Source organism: Neodothiora populina (assembly GCF_041146345.1).
Source record: "Neodothiora populina strain CPC 39397 chromosome Unknown canker_contig_15, whole genome shotgun sequence".
NCBI classification, from domain to species: Eukaryota; Fungi; Ascomycota; class Dothideomycetes; order Dothideales; family Dothioraceae; genus Neodothiora; species Neodothiora populina.
Window position 1 is genome coordinate 1,006,230 of NW_027191413.1, and position 25,724 is coordinate 1,031,953.

The 25,724-nt window shown below is 49.7% G+C and overlaps 12 protein-coding genes across 12 annotated transcripts; 5 read left to right on the forward strand and 7 right to left on the reverse strand.

The window, feature by feature from the left end:
- Positions 1 to 1,082: 1,082 nt before the first annotated feature.
- AAFC00_002699 (uncharacterized protein) lies at positions 1,083 to 2,011 on the forward strand (the record flags this gene model as incomplete). Its single annotated transcript, XM_069342051.1, has 3 exons — positions 1,083 to 1,344; positions 1,674 to 1,753; positions 1,856 to 2,011. The coding sequence occupies 3 exons, from the start codon at positions 1,083 to 1,085 to the stop codon at positions 2,009 to 2,011; spliced, it is 498 nt and encodes a 165-aa protein (XP_069198557.1).
- A 224-nt stretch (positions 2,012 to 2,235) lies between these two features.
- Positions 2,236 to 3,754, reverse strand: AAFC00_002700 (uncharacterized protein; the record flags this gene model as incomplete). The annotated part of the gene is made up of 2 exons (XM_069342052.1): positions 2,236 to 3,193; positions 3,252 to 3,754. 2 exons carry the CDS (start codon positions 3,752 to 3,754, stop codon positions 2,236 to 2,238), a joined length of 1,461 nt encoding a protein of 486 aa, XP_069198558.1.
- A 488-nt stretch (positions 3,755 to 4,242) lies between these two features.
- AAFC00_002701 (uncharacterized protein) lies at positions 4,243 to 6,099 on the forward strand (the record flags this gene model as incomplete). Its single annotated transcript, XM_069342054.1, has 1 exon — positions 4,243 to 6,099. One exon carries the CDS (start codon positions 4,243 to 4,245, stop codon positions 6,097 to 6,099), a length of 1,857 nt encoding a protein of 618 aa, XP_069198559.1.
- Positions 6,100 to 6,372: 273 nt separating this feature from the next.
- Positions 6,373 to 7,275, reverse strand: AAFC00_002702 (uncharacterized protein; the record flags this gene model as incomplete). Its single annotated transcript, XM_069342055.1, has 2 exons — positions 6,373 to 6,424; positions 6,500 to 7,275. The coding sequence occupies 2 exons, from the start codon at positions 7,273 to 7,275 to the stop codon at positions 6,373 to 6,375; spliced, it is 828 nt and encodes a 275-aa protein (XP_069198560.1).
- Positions 7,276 to 8,143: 868 nt separating this feature from the next.
- AAFC00_002703 (uncharacterized protein) lies at positions 8,144 to 9,275 on the reverse strand (the record flags this gene model as incomplete). The annotated part of the gene is made up of 2 exons (XM_069348479.1): positions 8,144 to 9,087; positions 9,140 to 9,275. 2 exons carry the CDS (start codon positions 9,273 to 9,275, stop codon positions 8,144 to 8,146), a joined length of 1,080 nt encoding a protein of 359 aa, XP_069198561.1.
- Positions 9,276 to 9,696: 421 nt separating this feature from the next.
- Positions 9,697 to 11,735, reverse strand: AAFC00_002704 (uncharacterized protein; the record flags this gene model as incomplete). Its single annotated transcript, XM_069342056.1, has 5 exons — positions 9,697 to 11,168; positions 11,219 to 11,280; positions 11,331 to 11,496; positions 11,550 to 11,609; positions 11,660 to 11,735. The coding sequence occupies 5 exons, from the start codon at positions 11,733 to 11,735 to the stop codon at positions 9,697 to 9,699; spliced, it is 1,836 nt and encodes a 611-aa protein (XP_069198562.1).
- Positions 11,736 to 13,548: 1,813 nt separating this feature from the next.
- Positions 13,549 to 13,898, reverse strand: AAFC00_002705 (uncharacterized protein; the record flags this gene model as incomplete). Its single annotated transcript, XM_069342057.1, has 3 exons — positions 13,549 to 13,559; positions 13,622 to 13,804; positions 13,868 to 13,898. 3 exons carry the CDS (start codon positions 13,896 to 13,898, stop codon positions 13,549 to 13,551), a joined length of 225 nt encoding a protein of 74 aa, XP_069198563.1.
- Positions 13,899 to 14,510: 612 nt separating this feature from the next.
- Positions 14,511 to 14,687, forward strand: AAFC00_002706 (uncharacterized protein; the record flags this gene model as incomplete). The annotated part of the gene is made up of 1 exon (XM_069342058.1): positions 14,511 to 14,687. The coding sequence occupies one exon, from the start codon at positions 14,511 to 14,513 to the stop codon at positions 14,685 to 14,687; it is 177 nt and encodes a 58-aa protein (XP_069198564.1).
- A 1,251-nt stretch (positions 14,688 to 15,938) lies between these two features.
- AAFC00_002707 (uncharacterized protein) lies at positions 15,939 to 16,663 on the forward strand (the record flags this gene model as incomplete). Its single annotated transcript, XM_069342059.1, has 3 exons — positions 15,939 to 16,014; positions 16,082 to 16,393; positions 16,476 to 16,663. 3 exons carry the CDS (start codon positions 15,939 to 15,941, stop codon positions 16,661 to 16,663), a joined length of 576 nt encoding a protein of 191 aa, XP_069198565.1.
- Positions 16,664 to 18,482: 1,819 nt separating this feature from the next.
- AAFC00_002708 (uncharacterized protein) lies at positions 18,483 to 19,667 on the reverse strand (the record flags this gene model as incomplete). Its single annotated transcript, XM_069342060.1, has 1 exon — positions 18,483 to 19,667. The coding sequence occupies one exon, from the start codon at positions 19,665 to 19,667 to the stop codon at positions 18,483 to 18,485; it is 1,185 nt and encodes a 394-aa protein (XP_069198566.1).
- A 442-nt stretch (positions 19,668 to 20,109) lies between these two features.
- On the reverse strand, positions 20,110 to 20,954 carry AAFC00_002709 (uncharacterized protein; the record flags this gene model as incomplete). The annotated part of the gene is made up of 4 exons (XM_069342061.1): positions 20,110 to 20,379; positions 20,425 to 20,643; positions 20,717 to 20,854; positions 20,910 to 20,954. 4 exons carry the CDS (start codon positions 20,952 to 20,954, stop codon positions 20,110 to 20,112), a joined length of 672 nt encoding a protein of 223 aa, XP_069198567.1.
- A 723-nt stretch (positions 20,955 to 21,677) lies between these two features.
- AAFC00_002710 (uncharacterized protein) lies at positions 21,678 to 24,887 on the forward strand (the record flags this gene model as incomplete). The annotated part of the gene is made up of 2 exons (XM_069342062.1): positions 21,678 to 21,711; positions 21,784 to 24,887. The coding sequence occupies 2 exons, from the start codon at positions 21,678 to 21,680 to the stop codon at positions 24,885 to 24,887; spliced, it is 3,138 nt and encodes a 1,045-aa protein (XP_069198568.1).
- Positions 24,888 to 25,724: the final 837 nt, after the last annotated feature.

The following is a 25,724-nucleotide window of genomic DNA, read 5'->3' on the forward strand; positions in this document are numbered from 1 at the left end:
TAAGCGGTACGAAAGGTCGCATTGCGTCAAGGTTGATGCAGCATTGTTCCATCGTGACACATGCAAGGCACTAGTGACCCGCATGATTTTCGTTGAAGATAATAGGACATCGCTGGTACGGATAACGCGTGTATGCACGACCTCGGCATTGTGCTACCATAGGCATGAAGCTTCCTGCATTTGCTTGGTCACTGCAGCATCCAATGCATCCTCTGGACGTGGCGAGCGCCTATGTAGCATGGGTTCCTATCAAAGCGTCTTCTCTCCATGTATTCCTTGCCTGATACTCTTCGGCGGCAGACTCCCTTGACGGCGGGCCGCTTCCCGAGCCAGTGGGTTGTTTATCCAAGCTGCCACTTCGATACACAGCTTGACAGCTCCTGGTGATGAAGCGTCTTCCTTGCTGTGGAAGCACTAACAAGCCTTACGACTTGAGGTTAATGCCCTCAATGTAGCGATAAGTGCTCCGGGAAAGAAACCCTGTTTCTCCAACAAAAGCGGTGAAGATATCTCAGTGATCCCATCCAGCTCTTCTCTTCACAGAAGACTCGACATTTCTTTACTGGAGATAGTCACTGCCAGTAATTCATCATGCGCTAGAGCACTCCCATGATCTCTCTTCTTGCCTCGATGGACAAAGCGATTGCCGTACATACAAGCACTGTGTAGGCACTACTTACAACTCACAGAAAATAGGCATAAACAGTGGAACTGAGGTCTGTGGGAGTCAGTCTCGAGTGCCCACGAAGCTCTGATGACATTCTCCATCAATAGCTACTCTGAAGTAAAGTGCCTCAGACCGTGGAAACGCCTTTTTGTGTACGATTGTTTGGTAGACAGAGTGTTGATCGGTTGCTTGGTGTGGGGATATCAAGATGGCTACGTCATCGAGTTTCGGCTACACAAAGATGCAAAGTCCGACAACTCCATCAGGCCTAGGATTACCTTACCTTTTTGTACGTGCTACTCGAACAACACCTGGACTCTCACACCTCATTCCAGCTCTCTTTAAGCCTTGTTACCTAGCATTGATAGCAGCCTAAGCACAACAAGACTCGTTGCTTCCACAAACCACAATCAAGATGGCCTCCGCATTCCTCCTACCTCGGCTCTCGAGGCCAATGACCTACGGTCTCGGCCTCTCACTTGCGACAGCTAGCGTCATGCACTTCCGGAAATCACCTTCAAGCCGCTTGATTCAATGCGATACCACGTCGGGTGGTGTGAGTCCACGCGACTGGAGCTTCTCTCAATACACATCGGACGCCAAGACGCCTGTTGTAAACAGCGATGGTAGATTGAACCGAGGAGCTGTCAGACAGATCACCAGGGGCAGCATTGCTGGTGAGTTTTTTTTCCCTTCAATTTTTGATTTCGAAGGTCTTTTGGGTGGAGGATAGCCAGACAGCGGAAGTTGTGAGATTGGCTCTGGCACGTCGAGGATGGGCTGATTCACGAGGTTATGACACGACTATGGTCTCGAAGCAATCAATTCTAGCATCAAGCGAAGCCTTTGATCGTACACGGGGAGCAGGTAGATCTCAGCAAGATCATAGTTCATTGAAAGTGGGTTTTGGAGGGCAATGCGAGCTTCTATGCCCGCCGTGAGAAAAGCTAGGACACGTCAGAGTCTGGTAAACCAATCAATTAGCTGACACGTCTTTTTGATACAGGCGTCATATGCGGTCTCGCCGTCTCCGTCTTCTCCAAGACTCTCGCTCTCCTCTTCGGTCTAGTCGTCATTGGCGTTCAGGTAAGCATCCTCACCCTTTCCCATCTGTCAACCCCTCTACGGCCCGCGAAAGGCAACATACAACCCAAGAATGCCAGTGCTAACCATAGACAAACACTACAGGTTGCAGAATCAAAAGGTATTCACATCATCCCGTATGGTCGTTTGCAAAGCTACTTCAAGGACATCGACCTACGATCCGCGGTCCAGGATAACGTGGCCTTGAAGCTCAGTTTCGGCGCTACGTTCGCGCTGGCTGGTTTCGCGAGATTGGAGTAAGGTCTCTGGTAGGAACATAAGCATTGGATCATCGAGAGTCTAAAATGTGCCTCATCTTCGACGCAAAGAAAAAGAATTAACTTTGTAATTCAACAAGCACTATTGGCTCGGAGTCTATCTCTGTCCACTGCATATACGTCAAACTTTACAAAGTGTTATATATACCATCCCAGGGGCGCGAACTTTTGAACCACTGTCGCACTCGTGCCGTTGATATATTCCTTTTATGTTCTATAGTCTCCGTTGATGGTGACGTATTCGTGGCTAAAGTCACAAGTCCACATGGTGGCCTGTCCAAACTTGATTGCCTTGTCGACTGCTCCGTCGCACAAGTTGACCAAGATCTCAAGATCTTCCATCTCGAGAATGGCCTTGGCGCGGACCTCATCAATTTGCTCGGGCTCGCCTCGGACCAACAGCTTGAGCTCCTCGCTGCCGTCTGCTGGAATAAACGACACAGAGGTATGTTCCGGCGTGACCGATTTTTGTGCGCCAGCGGCGTAGCCAATGGCGCATAGGATGCGACCCCAGTTGGCATCCTTGCCATACAAAGCAGTCTTGACAAGAGGGGAACGAACGATGCTGTTAGCGATGCCGTGAGCAGTCTTGTGATTCTTTGCTCCCTCGACCCGAACAGTGACAAACTTGGTCGCTCCCTCGCCATCACGAACGACAAGCTTTGCAAGATCGACCATGAAGTCGGTGAGGACGGTGACGAAGGCGTTGTAATCTTCGGATTGCAAGACATGCTTACTACCCATTGCAGCCGAAGATTTGTTATAATAGACTGGGGAGACATCGGAACTGTCGGCTGCGCCATTTGCTAGGATAGCACATGTGTCATTTGTACTTGTGTCGCCGTCGATGCTGATCCTGTTGAACGATTGCTCCGTCGCTGTAATCAAAGCTTGACCGAGAGCAACATGATGGATAGAGGCATCGGTTGTGATTAAAGACAGAAGAGTGGCCATGTTTGGGTGTATCATACCGGCACCTTTGGTCATGCCCGCGATACTGTACTCAACATCTGGACGAGATGGGAGTCTGAAGGTCTTAGACACCAACTTGGGGAAGGTATCGGTTGTGCAGATGGCACGCGCTGTGCGCAGCCAGTGATCATGGGTGTTGCCCAGGGAGGCGTGCAATTCTGGAACCTTGTTTATGATCTTGGTAATGGGAAGTCTTCAAGCATCTATCAGTACAAGTAGATTACAAAACTTACAGAAAAGATTCAACATACCGTTGGCCAATGACACCAGTACTCATCACGAGAGATTGAAGATGTTCGACACTGTCCTCTGCCCCACTTGGTTGGACGATGCCGAACTGTTTGTCTGCCGCGCGCGCCATAGAAACTGCATCCTCATAGCCACCCTTTCCAGTAACAGCATTGGCACAACCAGAGTTGACGATGATAGACTGAATGTCCTGGCCATTGGTCGCTTGAAGAATGGCTTTGGACACTTGCACAGGAGCTGCCTTGAAAACGTTGGTGGTGAAAACTCCGGCGGCGACACAAGGTTTCTCTGAGGCAACGAGAGCGAGATCATCGAATTTGGTGTTACTCGCCTTGACCCCAGCATGTGCACTTCCGGCCAAGAATCCTTTTGGGTAGGTGCCACTCGTTGGAATATACTTGATCTTGTTGGGCGGATCTCCACCTGTGGGCGCTGCGTAGAAGCGACGCTGAGCAGGAGATGAAAGGAAGATCCTCTTTGCGGGGCCACGAGTTACTGAAAGCATGATTGAGCTCCTTTGTCTCACGTCAACACTGCGGTTTATGACAACTTCAACTTTGAATGGGGGACTATCACGAGTTTACCGTGCACAAGGAAAGGAAGTACCCGACGTTTTTATGTTCGGGGACAATTGGAATGACACATACAGTCGAACCTATTACAGTCGAACCTATGAAGAAACACAATAAGAGTAAGACCGTCAGTCGGAGTTTGTCTGATGTGACTCAACGATATCTCAACTATGCGGTAGAGTCACACATCTCGGTATAAATTCATCTGATAATTAAGCACCTGTATTGTTAGCTAGATTCGCGTCATCGCGGATGAACCTCGGATTTCATCTTGCAGTGCAGCGCGGCTTTCTTATATTTCCCCACATGAATCTGCTACAGTACCTGTGCTCTTTGATTGTTTTGATCCAGGTAAGTCAAGACATGCAACGATGCGACTGTTTGAGCGACTCAATTCCATTGCTGACCCTCTTCATAGAAAATGCCTAAGAGGAAGTCGACTGGGGAGGTAGTGGAGAGGACTCCCAAAAAAGCACCTGTAGACATAGATGCAGATGAACTTGCCGGTACTGCTACACCATCAAAACAGTATCTGGTCGCAGATACTCCATCTAAGCAACGCTCCATACTCAAAAACCCGCATAACGGTATTGTCAATGGCGGCGAAACACCAAGATCAGTGAGAAAAGTACTCTTTTCAACCCCTGCCAGAGCGCTTGAAACGGTAGTGGAGGTTGGGACAGAGTCACCATTAACGGCAGCGCGAAATGCTGACCGATCAGCCCGTAAAAAAAGCTCTAGAAAGCTCTTCCAGGGTGATGATGCTGGCATTGATGAAGAAGATGACATAGAGGAAGATGTGGCGCGCCAAATCTTAGACACAGATGACGAAGATGAAAGAGAGTCAGACGAGCTTGAGCAAGAGCTTGAGCAAGATGCTGCCATTGATGGGCCAATTGCGCCCGATACTCCTTCGACTCATGCAAAACTTCGAGGAAGACCGAAAGGAAAACGACGTGTCCCATCACCAACGCCTCTTGAACATCTTCCGCCACATGAGCTGTACTTCTTTCAGAATCGTCCTGGCAGTGTCAAAACATCTACCAACTCATTCGGCGCTAATGCCATTCTTGACCATGACGAATATAATGCGCAAATAAATGCCTATTCTGATCCACATGAGGAGGACAGGATGATTTTGACGCAGATGCATGAAGCCTCTTTCGAACAATGGACTTTCGAGCTGGAGCAAGGCTTCAACATATGCCTCTACGGCTATGGCTCCAAACGCGAGCTTCTTCTGGACTTTGCAGAGTATCTATACGCCAATCCCCTCAACCCCAAGAAACCGTCCAAAATTGTCATTGTCAATGGCTATGATCCCTCCGTCAACCTTCGTGACATATTGACACTCGTATCCACAACACTCTTGGGCCCTGTAGCTGCTCGAAAATTGCCTCTACAGGTCTCTGCACACCTCGACGCACTGCTTGCCTATCTTGCCAGCTCAACAACGGAACATTCTGTGCATCTACTCATTCACAGTATCGATGGTCCCGCATTGCGCCGGCATCAACAAATTCTGTCGCGTCTTGCATCCAGTCCATACATCACGCTTATTGCGTCAGCCGATACACCGAACTTCCCCCTATTGTGGGACATTTCTCTACGTTCAGCTCTGCGATTCGTGTTTCATGATACGACTACTTACGCCCCTTACACTGCAGAGTTCGATGTTGTGGATGAGGTCAACGCACTTCTTGGCCGTAGCGGCCGTCGTGTCGGAGGCAAAGATGGTGTTGCTTATGTCCTGCGTTCTTTACCGGAGAACGCAAGGAATCTTTTCAGGATACTTGTGGCCGAGCAATTGGCCCTCGCAGATGCCGACAACATGGACATGGGTAGTGCTGCCTCTTTCACGACCGACATGCAAGGCTTCGGGGATGAGCTCGGAAATGAAGGAGAAGATGATGACGAGGACTTCCTAGGACATGCAGAAGGTCATCATGCTTTTGACATGGATATCGAGACGGAGGTCCCGGATAGTCCAACCAAACGCCGTGTTCGCAAGGGCCGACCAGCGAAGCGTGATAAGGCAACACCACAGAAGCAGCAGCAGGTGCAGCTCATGCAGCACCAAGGCGTCGAGTACAGGACTCTGTATCACAAAGCCGTCGAAGAATTCGTTTGCTCGTCGGAAATGTCTTTCCGCACGCTTTTACGAGAATTTCACGATCATGCAATGCTCGAAAGTCGTAGAGATGCTCAAGGCACCGAAAGACTCAGCGTGCCATTCGCGCGAGATGAGCTCGAAGAAATATTGAGCGAGCTGGTATAACGAGACAACACATGGAGATCAACGGACATGTACACAACTCAGATGCTCTATCCAATCGACGCGCCAGCTATCTCAGTGCGACGGATGCACAGACCTTCAGCAGGGTCATCCCGGCAAGCATCAAATGAAAATGGTGATCTGCGTGTTACACGCATTCTCTACGTCTCATCCAGAGCTCCAAAGACGAATGGTATGCTCGTGGACGGTCGCACAGAAATGTCACTCACCTGTAGACCAGGACACAGTGAGCAAAGGCAGCCATCGTGACGATGCTTAACGTACAGGACCCGAGCCAGCAATATCAAAATATGCATGACTGCCCAACCTAGTCATGAACGAATAATGTTGTATGAGTGTTGCTGATCTTAAGCATGGCTTCATAGCGTTTCAGTATCCATACCTATTTCCGATGCGTACCTTCGCCTTGTCGCTGGCAGTCACGTTCTCGACACTTGCTCTTGAGTTTGAGTTACTACTTCCTTTCCAGTCTTTCGAATATTCATTCCCTACCGAGATATTGGCCTCACCCATCGCCTGAAGCCCCTTGACCATGTGGTCTATATCTTGGTTTAAGGACGATTGGTTTCGTGTCATCTTTTCCGCCTTCACGAAGTCGCTGTTCTTGCCGTCAAGCTGAGCTCTTTTTCTTGCCTGATTGACATCTGCACGACTTCCAGTGCTTGGGAACTGACATTCTAGCTGCGCGACTAAAGCCGTAACGTTGGTGCTTAGTTCCTCGACCTCCGATTGCCGTTTCAGAATCGATGAGGCTGACGTCGAAGCAGTAGCAGTGGTCGGCGTGCTACTATCAGTGGAAGTATGTATCGGCTTGAGTTTGAGATCATCTCTGAGCAATCTTAAAAGCGAAAGCAGACCGGCCAGCGTCAGCTTCAGTTCGTCTTCGCTCGCCTCCTTGTTTCTCCCCTGGCCCAGTGACTGTTTTGCATCGCGGCTGTGTTCCGTGTGTCTGTCCATGCCCGTGGCTTCACCCCATCGCGCGAATCGTGTACGAATTCCATCGAGAGATATTCGAGCAGCTGTCGAATTGCCTTCGAACTCGGTTCCGATATCAACCGAATCAATGTATGCCCGGCATTTGATATAGGCTTCGGCTATGGTGGGCTGGTGGCCCACTGTAGCAGCCATATCTGAGACGGCTTCCCTGACTATGGTCATAGCTCTGCCGACTGCAAGATTGAGCTCGCCTTGTGGACAATCTTGGAAAAAGGAGCAAAAAGAGAAGAAGATAATTCCGTTATGCTCCTACTTCGTGCGCCTAAGAAGGCGACGACATTAAATCAAGTCCGCTGCCTTCATCACCTACAAAAATCACGATGCCACTCGCCCGTCACCTGGTAAACGAGGCTGTCAATGATATGCGCTGGCCGACAATGTGGTTCTTATCATGAGGAGTTTGGGTCGCATGCTTAGCGCTAAGCCAAACGGGACCAGTCATTCGGCTTACCACTTCTCAACGTCGCAATTTGATTAGGCTGGCTTGCATATTACCCCTGCTCAAAGCGAAGCCGTCATAGTGAAGCGACATTGCCTGCCTTATCTCAAGACGAACGCCTTGTTTTGTTGTGGAGTATTTCAGGACTCGCGCTACACGTGGCCTCAGGCGTCGGAGTTGGGTCTCAATTGTCGCCAGCTTTTCACCTACCTGACATGAGAACACCAATCTCTCTATCCTAACGATTTTTGACGATTTTTACGAATTAGCCAAAGATTGCTGTATACCCGATCTTCGAACGATGGAGGTTCTGTGGAGTAAAAGCGACGTTCTTTGCGATTAATTTATTGATCTGTACATTCCAGATTTGCCAGAAACCAGCCGAGCATAATTAGTTCCATCAACACGAAAAAAGCAGAAAAGAACATCCACAAATCGTTGAACAGCATTTCTAAGCATGTCTCGAATGTACAGGCTACTGCGTGCCTTTGAGCTTCATTGCGGCTCATATTGTCCACATCTCATGTGAGTCGATGATGACCCCCTTCCTGATGGCAGTTGCAGGAGCACCTCGAAGAGCATCCTGAATGCTTATGATGTCGCGACTAGACTGGTTGATCTGGAAGGCCGTCTCGTATAGTTGGTCGAAAAGCGGGTAACATACTGGCCGCAACCTCTTCCTATGGTTCGGGCATACGTTGGTCTACGGCTGGTTAATGTAGCCACTGAAGCCGAGAATGGACAGACCGATGAGAGCGCCGGATGTGTTGCAGAAACGCAAGTCTGCATCATCAGACCTGTCTGCCTCACAGCTGTACAACAGACCAGGAATATTATCTTTCTGTTTCGAGGATTTCTTTCGATATCGCGAAGATGTTGATTGGTCAAGAAGTAGTAGGCCCAAATGATATAAATGTCATCGTCGGGATTCTCAAGACGCTGGCGTATCTCTTCCTTGATGAGATCGACTGTCAGGGGAGGAGCGATGGCGAGCTCAAGAGTCAGGGACGCGGGCAATATGAAGACTCTGATCTTCCAGACAGCTGCAGTGGCCCTAGCAGCCTCGGCCGATCGAGTCAAAACGTTATCAGTCTCGCCCAAGACATCCGCCGGTCTCGATCGTGCTGTGGAATAGTTCGAAGCGAGGTTCTCAGTTGATTGGTTGAGTACCTCTCTTAAAAGGTCGAGAGGTCCGCCGATTATGGCCTGGTCAAGGGAGGCAAGAGCATCCGCCTGCAAGTGTCTAGCAACATCCAACTCCTGCGTCCGCCGAGGCATCCTAGACCGCGAGCGTGCCACCACGCTAGCCGAGATCAGGGGCTGTCGGGATGGTGGTGGTTCTCTAGGTGGATATGTCAGGACCGTGAAAGCATGGCAGAGGGGCGATACCAACCTAGCGAGTCTGCGAGCGCTTCTCTCCTCGGCAATAAGGCCCTGGTCATCATCTTGCCCTCCTTGCCTAGAGCCGTACCAGCCTGCCAGCCCATTTTCCCCAAGAGCTTGACGTGGCAGGATGTGATTCTGATCCGGGAGTACTGCATGACAAGGTCAGCCAGATCAGAGGCGCAGGAAACATAGGGGTCGTACCGAATATGAGGTTGACGTTGTATGTGATCCTTTCATCGCTACCAATGTGCACGGTGGAGTGGTCTCGAGCTTGCACCTCACGCACCGTGTTTTCTTCAGCACGGTGCCGGGCTGGGACGGGGAGAATAGTTTCCATCGCTTCTATACATGAGAAAGTGTTGTGTTGTGAAAATATTATGGCTGGTGATGCTCGCAAGGTTGCTGTTGATTGAGGTTCTAAGTTGGAGGTGCTATGATGAGAGTCCCGGGAGTCGAATGAGCTTAGCGGTAGCCCGTAGCATGCGACTGACTGTACCTGAATCGTGATGATCGATAAGATTGTGGCGCAAACATCTACCGAGATATTTCCCCTTCTCGAGTTGGAGACATGTGCGCACTTGTGTATACATCATGAACATTCGAAGCGCTTCCACAATAGCGAAAGGATTTTCAGGGCACGATCTGCCGTGGATATATCGCTCACGCTTGCTTGCGGACTACGTTGCACGTTCAGGAGGTGAGCGAGGCCGGTAGGACAGATTGCGATGCGACTAAGGTGTCTACAAAAGCATTTACAATCAGATAGCAGCGCACTCCCTCTCCAACCACTTCAAAGTCTTCTCATCCCCTCCACGGAAATAGCCCTCCGTCTTCTCGAAAACTTCCTTGTGATAGTCATTGAGCCACTTCTTCTCCGTCTCGCTGAGCAAGGAGACGTCGGTGAGCTTCTTACACATAGGAGTCATGGTGACGTGCTCGAAGCCCAGATATGGCTTATCGCCGAACTGGAACTTCGTCTTCACTTCGCGGACCATGACGATATTCTCTATCCGGATGCCGAAGCCGCCGTCCTCGTAGTACCCGGGCTCGTTGGAGATGACGTTGCCGACGCTGAGGGGGACTTCGGAGTATTGCACGCGAGTGCCAATGCCGATGGGACCTTCGTGGACGTTGAGGTAGGAGCCGACGCCGTGGCCTGTGCCGTGTCTGTAGTCTAGACCTTCCTGCCATAGGAATTGTCGCGCCATGCTGTCTAGAGCGAAGCCTGTGGTGCCTTTGGGGAAACGGACGTTGTCGAGAGCGATATGGCCTTTTAGCACCAGAGTGTATGCCTTACGTTCCATCTCAGTAGGTTCACCGAAGTGTAATGTCCGCGTCGTGTCTGTCGTGCCGTCGAAGTATTGTGCGCCCGAGTCGCAAAGGTAGATCGCGTTTGGGTCAATGATGCTGCAGGCGCCGCGCTCGGGCTTGTAGTGTATCACTGCCGCATTCGCTCCAGTAGAAGAGATGGTGTCGAATGAAAGACCAGCGAAAGATTCGTGTTTGGATCGAATCGCTTCAAGCTTGTCTGCTGCCTCCACTTCATCAATCTTTGCCTTCTTGTGGATCAGCTCGTACTCCAACCAGGCGAAGAACTCGGAGACGGCGGCACCATCGCGAACATGGCAATCGCGCATACCCGCCTTCTCAGTCTCGTTTTTGATTGCCTTTGCATCTCCAACAGGAGAGCGAACCTCATCAACACGCTCGGTTCCACCCAGTGCGTGCGAAAGAGCCCACGAAGCTTTCGATGAAACGAGATACTTCGCAGGAGATGACTTTGTTTTCTCCGAAGCAGCAAGAGCTTCAATATCCGTGAATATTGCCTCGTATGGCCTGATGGTCACACCGCCGAGCTGTGCCTTGGCTTGGTCGCTGAGCTTTGATTCATCGATGTAGAGGGTCACTGCTTTGGGGGTGACGACCGCATAGGAGAAGAACACGGGGTTGTAGGGGATGTCAGTTCCGCGGAGGTTGAATAGCCACGCAATCTCATCTAACATGGATACAACGAAGCCTGCACTTTTCCTCTTCTCGAGTTCTTTTCGAAGCTCCTCTATCTTCTCGTTGAAGTTCTTGCCGGAATACTTCAGGGGCTGGATGTTGACCTTTTCATTTGGTCTCGCTGGTTTGTCGGCACCCCATACTGCATCCACAAAGTTATCCTTGACGCCAACGAGATCCTTACCACCCTTGTTCTTGATCTTCTCGGCAAGTTTGCGTGCATCGGCTAAGAAGCGTCAATTTGGGGAGGTCCCAGGAAAGGTTTGGTTCACATACCAGCAGTTATCGTGGTTGGGTCTACACCGACCACTTTACCACCTTCAGCTTGCTCGGCAGTCCTGGCTCCAATCAGCATCCTACTTGTTCCCAGATAGGTTCACCCACCAACCATTCTTGCCATGTGGGAACGTCCTGTAATCCCTGTTTGAGCAGCGTCCAGTTCTCATCGAGTTGCTTAGCTGCCTGGTTGAAGTATCGACCATCTGTTGCCAGTGCTGCTTTCTCCAGTCCAACTACAGCTGTTCCTGCAGAGCCAGAAAAGCCGCAGATATATTCTTCAATAGTGTTAGCCTGCGATGGTACTGACGGTTGACGGGCGGGAGCGAACCTCTTCTTGCATCGGTCGGCGCTATGTATTCTGACTGATGGCTGTCCTCAGACGGTACGACTAGGAATGTCAGTCAGCCGTCTGTGACCTTTCCAATCGGATATGCTTACTGAAGATATCTACCTTATTGCGCTTCATCAAGTCTCTCAATTGAGACAGACGCTCTGTTGTGTGTACGCGCTCCATTTCGATGGGAAACTTCCGAATTGCTGAAGTATGGAAGGCTCGGGATGCCCCTTGTCTGGTCAATCTAGAGACACAACGTAGCATCTGTGAGAGAATGAGATATCCTATATACCTTACCCAGAGTTGGGCTGTTAGTGCTGATAGACGGTAGACCGCAATGATGCGATATAGCCTATGACGGAAGGTGCTACCGCAGCAAAGCGGCAATTGCCGCTGTTGGTCACCAGCACTATCAATTGTGACCATTAAACTCCCGTATCTTTGCATTTGACATTACGGCTGATGTATTCGCCATACCATGTAAAATGACAGATACTGATACGATAACAATGTAGGTAGCCATGGGCTCGAATGTGGTGATCCGGTCAGCGATTTCGAATATACATGAGAAGAGATCATCGATGTGTTAAGGGTAGAATAGTTGGAGTGAACTATGATTCCACTTTGCTTGTATAAGAATGCTACGTGTGATAGTGGAACGTAAAACTATAGGCTGGAATGCTAGCACGCGAGACAGTCGCGTTGCGCCAGATCCACCATTTCGTTCACATGATATAGTCCATCACACGAGTCCACTTCGAGTAAAGGTACCAACGATATTGAGCCATTGGTATATATGTCTTGCTACTGCACAAGAGCTTTTCACGATATGCGTATTCTCAAAGCAAGTAGATTCTTCCGATCTCGAGATCCGCATTCACTTGTATAGAGCAGTTTCAGTAGAGGCTCCAGGTCTAAGGCGCGGAATGGAATGCAATGCAGGAGACGTGAAGAACATACTTATAGGCAAGGGAGCATATATCACGCGACTGATGGATAAGTGCCTGAAGACATAGAGTAGTTTCATCTATTCTCCTGGGAATATTAGTAGCTCTTTAACACTATCCCCTTTCACTATCTACCTCTATCCTAGGTTCATTACCTTGACAAGGTGAAAGTCAAACGAAAGAAGACACGAAATGCCTCGACCGTCGCGTTTCTTCCTCTTACTGCTCTTGAATCTGTCGACTCTATTTCTGCCCTTCTCGGCACTAGGATTAATAGCCCGAGCCCGAGCCCTGCCTCTTTCCCTCGGTGGTAAGTCTCTCACTGATACACTCTATAGTGCTTCGGATTCTGTCGACGCTTTTCACGCTCTTCTGCAAATCTCGTCTGTGGGTTCTTGAACTGACCTCGAGATATCATCCTGTATGTGTAGGTCACTTGGTATACTGTAACAGATATGCTCGTTCCACAATACTGGAGCAAATGGGCCCTGAAGCAGCAACGGTGGCGGTCAAGGCAAGAGTTACGCCACGAGACATCGCCCTGCGGACTTCATCAGACGCATTTGTCGAAGCAGCGGCAGCATCTTTCTATGAGAAACGAGAGATGAGTGGGACTGTAGGCGAGAGGAAGGATCGGGATGTCCTGGAGAGAAGACTTGATGACGGGTCTGGAGGTAATTATGCTGGGGTTGGAAGTTGTACGGGGGGTGGATATCGCGGAGAGATGATAAAGAATATGACTGGGATACGGGCCTGTGTCGGCTTGTTCATTGCAGTCGTCTTTACGTGTATGATGTGGTTGCACTGGCGCGCAAAGAGTCGCCTGCTGCATGCTGGGTGGAATGATATGACAGTTGCAAAGGAAGAGGGGATGAGGTCAGTCATCCACAATTTGGAGCTGGGAAACGAGAGGTAGAATATCTGATGAATGGTAACAAACGCTTGTGCTGTTAGATATTGGGTATACGAGGATTGCTATGTAACCAGGATTATGAGAGCCCTTGGCAGACGTGACAACGCAAGCAGACGCGCCCACGGGCTATGTACTATGCTTTCTCTGAATAATGCCGTCGTCAGAGGTCTGTCATAAGACACTTTCGATTGGGGATACTAGCATACCTTTACTTTTAGCATCGGATTCATGGCCACCGGATTTGGTCTCGTTGCTACTAGTATCAAGATCTTCCTGCCCAGGAGCATTTGTGCCATTAAGATCATTCTCGGCAGAGGACATGATGTCGTCCGTTATCTCAGAGGACACTGGTGGAGGCTGTCCGCTGATGGGACCTGTCTTCTCGCCAGCTATAGAGTAATATCAGTGCTGGCGATGCGCGCAACCAATGTCCCACTCAGTCGATGGCTTACTGGGATTGTGGGAAGCTGCGTTCAATGCCATAATGTTTATTTGACGACGCACGACAAGAAATGAATGTTATCAAGGTAAGAAGTGGAAATGTGAAACTTGTACTTAGCTATATTGACAGCACCTACTATGAGTAGTATATCTATTGCTACATGCAGCATGCATGATAAGCTGGAGCTTGACACGCGGGTGGGAGGCTTATACTCGTACGACCGTCTCGATCAGGGTCCCTCTCCTCGTTGCTTCCAGGTCGTCTCCGCGGTCATCCTTTCACTTGTGCGACAAGGAGCTTTATGAGTTCAGATTCAAGAGAAAGACTAACCGCATCATCCGCAATAGGCCGTGAATCTGCTTCGATCCAATATAGACATATAATGGTAGAGCCATACGGAATGCTTTCTTGGCAGTGATGCGCGCGAAACTGATGCGAGACTTGAGGTTCGGCAGTAAAGATGACCTCATCGCCACCTGCAGCTGCGCTGGGTGGCCTGCCTATATACACGTTATAACCCTCGTCAGCCAAAATCAAATCGAAACAAAACCTACCTCGCATCTCAATAGCTCTTACACTACAACTTGTCATCCATCAGCATCAGTTACTAGATCCTGTGTACACCAAGGCCGATCGATCCGAACCAATCCACAATGTCTCCACAGAACACTCACCAAGCAAGCCTCCTCGAGCGTATTGGAAATGCGTTGGTATATGTGCTTGCCTTCCCATTCATCGCGATGTTCATTGCCATGAAGCGCATATTCACCGAACGACATGAGCCTGCGCGATCATACCGCGCCAATTTACCTCCACAGAAGTCGATATGAAATATAGCGGAAGTCGATTGCATGGTCCAATCGATGCGCCACCTTTATGATTCCTCCGGATCAATCGGAGTTACGCACAGTACTTGTTCACTCGTAGCAACCCCCGCGAGCTATAAGTTGCGAGATTTGCTAGATGAGAACCCACGAGGTTGTGCGACTCGGATAGCAGCCATGACTGATGAGAAGGACATACCCAAGAGTTGCGCCAGCATCTCGATCTTGAGCCCGATTACTGGCTTGTGCCCTGAAAGAGCGGGATCATTCTCCTGGTGCAACATTTCTGGTGTAAAACGAATCGGACGGGACTGCTACCATGTCTACTATCAAGCTTGGTTCGCGAAGTAGAGCAACTTGGGCAGATCTGACCTCGAATGGATCATACACGATTTAGTGCGTCGATGGCTTGCTCAAGGGTGCTTGATCGCAACGCTGATGAGCAATGCAATTAACCCGATAAGCCACATCTTTTCACGCATCGTCATCCCAAGTCTCAGTGCTCTGGAAGGGATTGAGGACATTGTGCAACACGGACGCAACTCTGTATCTTAATCCGGACTAGGAGCAGATGACTTCTTTCGAAGATTTGGGTAGTACTTTAGTAGCATTGCAGTCGTTCTGCGTTATATCAGGTATATGGCAGGAGAAATGCATGAGCCTTTGCCCCAAGACATGTGAAACAGGCTGCCCGCTGTACAGCATGACTCGTCGAGGCACTCATTCGCCTGCTACATCAATTTTACGTTATCCCATGTGCTATAATATTTGATTGTACACAGGCAATGCTACCTTCGCCTGCCAAATAATATACTCCAAACCATCGCCTACATCTACTTCTGCCACAAAGTACATCTCAACTATAATATCTCAACCATAAGGTAAGGTACCCAGGTTAGATTCCAAACACCAATCACAAGGGTGCGGATTGGCCGGTGCTCAGGGCCCCCTCGTCATGGGTTCGCCGGCGAGTGCGGGGCAGATTGGCCGGCGATCCTGTGATTGCACATTTCCCCCCCTACAGACAGTATCACCCATGACAGATTCAATAGGCGTACTAGTTATACTTCACGATATTTCCTTTCATATACTCGCTGAACTATGAGTGTCTCGACATACTGAGCGGGTTGACTCACAGTGGAGCTGAGAAATTTGATGCCAGCCATGGACTGACTCAACCGACTTTACACTTGCATCTCAACATAAACACTCAGCCATTGTTGTAGCCTTGGGCACATCGCAAAATAGCAGTACAAGATGGAGGAGAGGCAAACACCCGAGTATGCGCTTGACTTGTTCGCCGATCGGACGAATGCGCGAGATGTCGCAAGAGGTAAATGCACACAATATCAGCGACCGTGGGGTACACATATATCTGATCGCATTGTGTTACTCGTCAGGCATCCTCCACTTGATCTTCTTCCATCGCATGTTCGCATCAATCACTCCCAGTACTCTAGATGTACTCGATGTCGCACTGCCTCGAGTCATAGACAACGATCTAGACGCCGTAGTCGATCAGCGTGTCAACGACCTTCTCCGCCAACTCGATCATGACTATCCTCAGCAGCACGGCGGTCGGGGCCAGATTGCCATTCATTTCTCGGAGAGAAAGAGGAGGAAGGGATGGTTCGGAAACACGAACGACGATGAGTTGATATGGGAGACGTGGATCATCAGTTTCACCATGGCCTCGCCCAGGACCGAGTCCGGTAAGCTAGACTTTTGTTGACTGAACTATGGTTGCAGTAGCATCTGTGTTCGAAACCCACTAACTGCTTCTTCGTTTTTCAGATACATACAAAGTCCGGAAAGCCACAGAGAAGAGTCTGGACAATGCTTTCGCAAAGGTCATGAGCATCGTCGCCAGAGACACTGCGCACATTCCTCCCATCACAACCAACGAAGGAAATCCCTTTCCTTATTCTATCCAAGTCAAGTCCAAGAACGAAGGCTGGGGAAGGGGTATTCGAGTCTTTTAGATTGTCTCACGTTTTGGACATCACGATGAGGTACGCACTTACTCTGCCGCATCAGTAGATGGCGCAATCTACCATAGAACAGCTGAACGAATGTTTTCAGCTACTCCTACACACGGTCTGGTGATACGGCTTTAGATTCTGGAGGTTATCTCATATACACTGCTACTGCGAACTAGACAATAGGTGGCACCTTGACTTTTGCAAACCGGCGCTCTAGAGAAGTCCTTATTTAACTTGGATTGAAATCAAGATACCCGTTTACCTCTTTGGCCTATGCTTCAGGGCAGCATGAAACCAAAAATCCATGACATCACCAGATTGCACACTGATACACGGGTCTCGGACTGGGTAGAACCGTATCATTGGTCTACTCTGTCAGATCGTATCTGTTCTTAGATAATGGAAGTCCTATCCTGGAGAGACGGAATCATTGACTCAATTGACAACAAGGAAATCCCCCCACCACCATAAAACAAATTAGATCAGTCCGCTCGCCAGTGCCGATCATGTCCGCAAGCATGTGGAAGGAAGCCAGGATCGCGCCTTCTCTATTCTCAACAGAGACGCAGAGGGAAACCCCTTGAACCACGCTCGACCCCCCGAATCAGCATGACAGGCACCTGCTCAAATCCAACTTTCTTCCTCATCCAACAAATAACAACGACGCATGCAACAAGCACGCAAATATCTGCTTAACTGCACCTCAACAATGGCAGGCAAAGGGTCCTGAGATCCATTTCCGTGTGGGCCGTCCTTGCAGCGAATCAGACGCGCGAAGAGTCGTTCGTCGACCTCGACTTCTTCTTGGAAATTGAATCCGGTACTGTTCTCTCTATTGTTGGCGCTCTGTGATACCGCCAAGATGAATGCAACGATGTTAGGTGTCTTGAGCGTGAAGTCCCGGACCGTCAAAGCCCGCTTAAGAGGCAGAGGATCGGGCTCAGAAGGATCATTTCCCTCATGGTTGTTTGTTGTGTGCGCTACGGTATCCGTACTGTAACGGGGTATCGAAATCGGAGAAGATGGAAAAGAAGCCCGGTCCGCAATGTCTGTAGCGGGAAAAGCCAACGACCAAGCGCGACTGAATCCATGGACAACAGCCGGCACAGCAGCAGCGCTCGTTGTTTGCGCAGCCGAAATGCAAGAAGTCATGAGTCCATGGGCATGTTCAACTCTACTCTGGTCGTTTCTTTTCTTGGCCTGGATAGTCCTGTTGATCTGAATGTTGTTTGGGTTGCAGGGCACGCCACGAGACACAGATAGATGGCGGTGCACTTCCTCGGAGATTGTTGGACGGGTGACCTGGATCCAGTCGTCTTCTGCGTCGTACAACTGAATTTTCTGTTCTTCGTCTTGTGGGTCTTTGAGATTCAGTTGGGCTAGCAGACTTGTGGTGGTATCCAGAGGAATGTCAAGTAGAATTTCGCTTGGACTTTGATCGGGGTTGTCGTTGTGGTCGGATGCCTTCGTACCGAGCGATGTTGTACTCATGTTGCTTGTCATCATGTAATGAGATGTAGATTTCAGGAGTGAAGGCTAAAGATTCAGAGCTGCATCTACAATTGTGACGGAAGCGAGGAGATGTTATTGACTCCGTTTAACAAGTTGTCGTAGCAGGCAGTCACTTTGATAGACACGTGTGCGGCATTCAGCGTTGGTTGATCATGTGGCAAAACCTGGTCGTAACAGAAGCAGTGCGACTTTCTCGGCTTTTGAACAGCAGAATAAGCCGCCTCCATTCACATGCCTATCATGTTTTCTCTAATTATCGTTCCTTTTAGTGCTTTTAAGATCATGCCTGAGTTGACTGAAGTAAGTCTCAAAGTTCCATGTGCGAGGAGCCTCCTCTGAGTCTCGGACCATGACCCCTCTCCCCAAGCACTTTCTTCCTCAGTCCTGCAGCTGATCTCTTCTGCTCATGTTCCTCAGCTTGACCCTCCGAGGGAGTTTTCTTGTTTGACGCAAAAGCTTGAACCTGGCTTCCAATTGCCCTCATCTCCTCTGACTCCTCGCCCTCTTCTCCTATCGGCTTAGCGACGTGACTTCTCAGAATGTCGACAACTTTAGTTTCCTCATTGTCTGTGCTTCTAGCTGTATACCAGGACTCATATTGCTCCCACCACCAGGTATGCGTTACACCGTCCCGTCCCAGATAGCCCGCGACACCATCCTCTCCCACGCGCTTAGCCCAGGGCTTGTCGACGATGTAATGCAGACAGTCCACTTCGTCGTCTCTCCAGATGTTCTCGTGCCAGTACCGCATGGTTTTGAGGGCGTTAAATTGCCATCCTACACTCACCCACTTGTTGCGGAAGAACTCGGCCAGAAAGTCCTGATCGGGGAATTTAAATTCGCTCAGTAGAGGAGTAGTGTTGAAGAATTCGAGCATCTTGTTCCATAGCTCTGTCGATGGGCTAAAGAGAAACATGCCGGAGTTCAAAAGGTGCCATGTGGGTCGCGCGTCAGGAGTCACTGGTGTTGGGCTCTCTAGTGCCCCAGGGTGTTTGACGGCAGTATATGCGCAGTTCTCCTTGGTCCAGTCCTCGGGTGCCCAAGGGTCTTTGTCAAGATTGCACACGCACGCATGATTTGCGGCTATCCAATCGTCCGCCGGTAGTTGCTTGGTGAAGACGTGGTCCATGTTCTTCTTGATGATCATGTCCGCGTCTAGATAACATAACTTCTGCCACTGCCCCAACTCATGGAGTTGGAAGACCCGGAGTTTCGTCCATGTATCCGCAAATCGCTCTGCGATCAAGTGGACGTGTACGTTCTCGCGAGGCAGAAGCGCGGACACGCGATGGAGAATTAGATTGGACTTTGGAGCCTCGAGGCGTAGAGCATCCAGAGCAGGTCGAGATAGGGTGTCAGTGTATAGCACTATGAGTGGGTATCTGCTACCGCTTTGCTGAAGGGTATAGGCTAGTATGATGACACCGGCCAGATATGAGGGCCGGGTTATGAGGGTGCAGTAAGCATTCACGCTGCTGTCGTCGTTGTCCATCTTGGTGGAGATCAAGTAGAGGACCACCTCGGACAGAAGGACGTACTTGTTGCGTATAACAACTCACAATAGTCTACTAAGTATTGAGTGTAGCTTGGATGGGTCCATAAATTATGAGGTACATATATAAAGGTAGTGGTGTTTGTTGATGTTAAAAGCTACCTATCTGGTGTCTACAAATGGTGGTGACGTCATCTATATACGAACTCCTCTCCAAGGATGTAATTCATGATCTCCACATACCTTACCTACCACTGAGTTCATATATCCAAGTATATACAATGACAGTTTTTGCTAGCCATGGGTGTGAAGGCCATAACGATTTGCACCTTTGCGTACCCTGGTGCAGCTGCAGACTGTGACACCTATCGAGTGTGAGCCTGTAGAAATCATTCTCACGAACCCTCGATTGTCAATGCCTTTCGATTCTCGTTGACTTGAGCTATTTTCGGAATTTGGCTACGGTCTCACTCATACTCGCGCCAGCTTGTAGAGCCTTCAGCATCTTATCATCAATTTCTTTCCTTTCGTGACAAATCTGCGCCACTTGGTCAACAAGCTTCGTAGGCACGACTACGACACCATCCGAGTCTCCAACAACAATATCTCCGGGGAACACCGTGGGGCCGCTTGAGAAACGAACAGGCTCATCCAGTGCAGTCGTGCGAGTGAAAGTGTTGGAACCCAGGATAGAAATGCCTTTGGCGAAGACCTACATCTTTCAGTCCCCTGCTCACCCACATTAACGAGTACTCACTGGAAATCCCATATCCTGCATCTCGAGAATATCACGGAATCTACCATCAATCACTACCCCAGCAGCACCAAGCTGGGTCGCTCTAGTTCCCATCAGGCCGCCGAAACACGCTGATATTGCGTTCTCTGGCTGTTTGATGACCATCACTTTACCGGCCTGGTTGTTGTCCGCAAAATGCTTGCTGGGTTTTGCTTGTGACTCGTCGTTTTCGTGAACCATCTAGATCATACATAGATTAGAATGAAATTGGTCCCGCCACAGTCAATGACATGAAGTCTTTGCATATAGGTACCGTTACTGTGGTCGCTTCGCCGATCATAGTTGGTGCTTGGCCGAGTCCGTGAGTGCCGGCTACACGAGGACTCCACATTCTGAGGTCCTGCAGATAACCGGCGTATGGGTGTTGTAATCTCACCAAAGCATCGCCAATCTATATCATGAGTATCAGGAGGTTCAGAGAAGGGAAATTTGATTATCGAACTTACATCGCACGATGCGAACGGCCTCAGTGCTTTTATAGACTGTGCCATCTTGACACCGTATGGTCTTTATTTTGCCCGAAGCCTGAGGAGTGATTCACTAGATACCTAAGGTACCTTATCTGCCTGCCTGTCTCTCTATTACGGCTACCGACTTTAACAGTAGATGTAGTCGACACGGACCCTGTCTCGCCTGTTCACCACCTAACAGAGTCGTCGCCAAGCCAATCTGATTTGTTTGGGACGGCGCGTTGTGTTACAGGGTAATCCTAGCGCGTGGTGGCAGCCTAGAAGTTCAAGTTACGTTTTACGTTTTATTGATTGGTGACTACGACACAAGTAAGGCGATTCACCAGCAACGCGCATGAAAGTGCCAAAAACACCCAACCCTTACATGAGAGCTTGAGTTACTCGAATCTCACAGGCTATAAAAACACCAGATCACCGTGCAACTGCATCGCTATACTTGTAGCTTCATCTACCGACTTGCGGACTCTCAGGACTTTACGCTAAAGCCGGATCGTGGGGTAAGTACGGGTTTTATCTCTGTAGCGGCGATTAGCATTGAGCGTATCTTATCGGAAGGAGCCCCTGCGCTCTAGAGGTGGCAATTCGGGAAGACATTGACATATTCATCTTTCTTTTTCACACACCTCTCTGTTTGTCCTGCGTTGTGTTATACCAGGTGAAACACAAGTGGAGGTAGCTTGTTCTAGTGTTGTTTTTTGTGTCTCTCACTACCTTACTTAGCTTCACTCTCGTTCACTTTCGAAAATGCCTCGCACAACCAGGGCTTCTCTTCGCCACTGTGAGTAAATATTTCACTCGACCTGGAAAGTAGTTGTGCAGTTCACGTTTCAAACTGACAGAGTGAATACAGCCATGGTCTCTACGCCTGCTGAGTCAGACGTTGAAACCCCTCAAACAAGACAAGTTTCGCGACCACTGAGCAGTCGCGAGAAGAGTTCTGCCAGAGCATCCATTTCTGCCGACTCAGATCAAATCATGGACGAGGCCATTCGGATCTCACCTTACCATCCACGAACTGAAGTGCAGGTCGTTATCCCTGCAATGTCTGCCCCGACAAAGCCCACCGCCGCCCGGGCTGGCTCTTCCAAAAGCACAACCTCTGATTCGTCTCGTTCCGAGAGCGTCGACTTGACTGGTGTTGACACGCCTGGCACTAGCATTGCTGTCACCCCCGATGTGTCTGTTGATGGACGCCGTTATGGAGCCAAGGGAAAGCGCAGCCGCTTAAGCATCGAAGAGACTGCACAACAAGATGAGCTCATGGATGATGCGGATGCTGCTCTTGCCATACGCCTTCAACAACAGGAATACGAGGACTACGATCAGGTCGAAGAAGATGATGAGCCTTCAAGAAAAAGAGTCAAGCTTGGCTCGTCTAGAGCATCTGCTCAACAACGAGTTGATATGGAGGATGATGACGAGTCAGACCTGTCTTCCGTCGCTTCTTTCATGCCAGACGAAGAAGACTTGAAGATTTTCAAACGACCTGCGCTGCCAGCGGCCGCCAGAGGCAAAGGTAAGGGCAAGGCTCGATCGATCGTTCCCGATGGTGGCGACGTAGAGGATGATGTAGAGGAAGATTATCAGTCTGGCCTTGCTGCTGCTCGTGCTGGCAAGAAGGCTATCAGGGCACCCATACGTCAAGCTGGAGCCGCAGCCCGGAAGTCAATCGAAAATGTCCTCGAAGCAGGTATTCCCGACAGCGATGATGATGACATTAGTGATTTCACAGACATGGCTTCGGAAGACGCCTTCGAGTCAGATGATGCTTCCTCTATTGCAGACGCCAATGCACCCACATACGATGACGACGACGATGATGTACCGCTCGCGCAGACCAGAAAATCGAACATTGGTGGTAGTGCCATGAACGGAATTGCCCCGAGTCGTCGTAGCAAGGGCAAGTCCAAGAGAAAAGGCCAGCACAATCTCGCCAACACGACTTTTGAAGAAGAATACGCTCTCGTGAGCGGAGAGTACGGCAATTCTCTTACTGGTCGTAAGCTCAAGGAACGCAAGAAGCTCGAGAAGGCACATCCCCAGATCAAGACCATGTGGGACGATCTCGGCCAGATTCCCGTCATCACGCCACAACAAGCCGCCCAGCCTACATCGATCAATCGCAAGTTGAAATCATTCCAGCTCGAGGGCCTCGATTGGATGACCAGGATGGAGAAGACACATTACAAGGGTGGTTTGCTTGGTGATGAAATGGGTATGGGCAAGACCATCCAAGCCGTCTCACTGATAATGTCCGACTATCCTCAGAAGCAGCCCACTCTTGTGCTTGTCCCGCCTGTTGCTCTGATGCAGTGGGCTAGCGAGATCAAGGAGTACACCGATGGCACATTGAAAGTGTTGGTCTATCATGGACAGAACAGCAAAGTCAAAAGCATGAGCAGGAAGGAACTCATGTCGTACGATGTCATTATGATATCCTATAACAGTCTGGAGTCTCTATATCGCAAGGAAGTGAAGGGATGGACTCGAGGCGACAACATCATCAAGGAGACATCATCGATTCATTCGATTCATTTCCATCGCCTCATCCTAGACGAGGCGCACAGCATCAAGACGAGAACTACAGGTGTGGCCAAAGCATGCTTTGCCCTGAAGGGTACTTACAAGTGGTGTCTATCTGGAACGCCTGTTCAGAACCGTATCGGCGAGTTCTTTTCGCTGCTCAGATTCCTCGAAGTCCGACCATTTGCCGATTACTTTTGCAAAAAGTGTCCTTGCTCGATACTGCACTGGGAGCTTAATGAAGAGCACAAATGCAATGCATGTAAGCATGCAGGCATGGAACACGTATCTGTCTTCAATCAAGAGCTCCTGAATCCACTCACCCAGAGCGAGGACAAGAAGATCCGCGAGAAGGCCATGGATAAGCTGCATATGATCACGGAGCGCATCATGCTCCGCCGCATGAAGCGGGATTACACGTCGTCGATGGAGTTGCCACCCAAGGAGGTCATCGTGCACAACGAGTTTTTCGGGGAGACGGAGCGCGACTTTTCCTCCAGTATCATGTCCAACACGACTCGAACATTCGACACGTACGTGTCCCGTGGTGTGATGCTCAACAACTACGCCAACATTTTCGGTCTCATCATGCAGATGCGTCAGGTGGCCAACCATCCAGACTTGCTGTTGAAGAAGCACGCGGCCGAGGGTCAGAATGTGCTTGTGTGCAATATTTGCGATGAAGCAGCCGAGGACGCTGTGCGATCCAAGTGCAAGCACGACTTCTGTAGGATGTGCGTGAGGAATTTTGTGTCGCAGATCGAAGCTTCCGGTGGTGAAGCCGATTGCCCACGCTGCCACATTCCCCTGTCCATTGACTTTGATCAGCCGGAGATTGAGCAGGACGAGGAAAGTGTCAAGAAGAGTTCCATCATCAACCGCATCAAGATGGAGAACTGGACATCGTCGACCAAGGTTGAGATGCTGGTTTATGATCTGTACAAGCTGCGCAGCAAGAAGCAGACGCTCAAGTCGATTGTCTTCTCGCAGTTTACCTCGATGTTGCAGCTGATAGAGTGGCGCCTCCGCCGTGCTGGTTTCAACACTGTGATGCTCGATGGTAGCATGACACCGATTCAGCGTCAGAGATCCATCGAGTACTTCATGACTAACTCGGACGTGGAGGTGTTCCTTGTTTCTTTGAAAGCCGGCGGTGTGGCCTTGAACTTGACCGAGGCATCTCGAGTCTTCATCGTTGACCCATGGTGGAATCCAGCTGCCGAGTGGCAGTCGGCCGATCGCTGTCACCGCATCGGGCAGAAACGTCCTTGTGTTATTACTCGACTCTGCATCGAGGACTCGGTGGAGAGCAGAATGGTCATGCTGCAGGAGAAGAAAGCAAACATGATCAACGGCACGATCAACAACGACAAGGTGGCCATGGAGAAGCTCACGCCCGAGGATATGCAGTTTCTCTTCAGGGGTTCTTGAAAAGAGCCATCTCAACGACGAAGATGACGGTAGAGGCAATGACACTCATGCTAAATCCACGGACAAGGGGGGTTACTGATTCATTATTCGGGGATTGGTGGGATGAAAAGGGCGTTTCGGAGGGAAGAAGTATAAGCAAGGATCGGAGCAACATCAGGTTCTCTTTGGTATGGTTATATGGTGCTGCAGCTTTGGATGAACAGAGGCACAATCTCCAGAGGATGACAATGAAAAGTGGATCCAACGAATGATTTTTGTTTTACCGTCATCGGCGACGATATGAGTGTTGCGACTTGGCAGAATTAAATCACATGGCATTGGCAAAGTGACAGTTGCTATGCTTCGAGACGATTTAAAAAGCACTCATGAAGCGGCGCCAAAAAGCTCTAACTACACGGACGACCTAGCATGATGCAATCAATCTGCAAATCTGTATTGAGATGGAGAGATTGATAACTTTAAATCGCATAGTGGAGATTGATTGAAGGATAAATTGATTGGTCCAGCACAAGAGTGGATGCCGGCCGAGTAGAGAGGTGGGGAAGAGGACCCGACATGATAGTTTTTGTAGTGCAATAATCTGCAATAATCCGCCAAGTCGATCGAGGGGAGGTTTCTATTCACCCTAAGGAGCACTAAGTAAGGCACGGTATCTGTAGCAATAGTACAAAAGAACCAAGAGACTGCGCCTCGCAAGAGGGTGCTGCCGCGACGACAATCTTTACCAAGTCGAGCTCGCCTTTCATTGCTATTTGCCTCGGAACAAGTTTTTCTTCTCTTTTCTTTTCTTTGGCGACGTCCCTTGTGACAGCTGGTGTCCATTTTTTATCAGTCGCT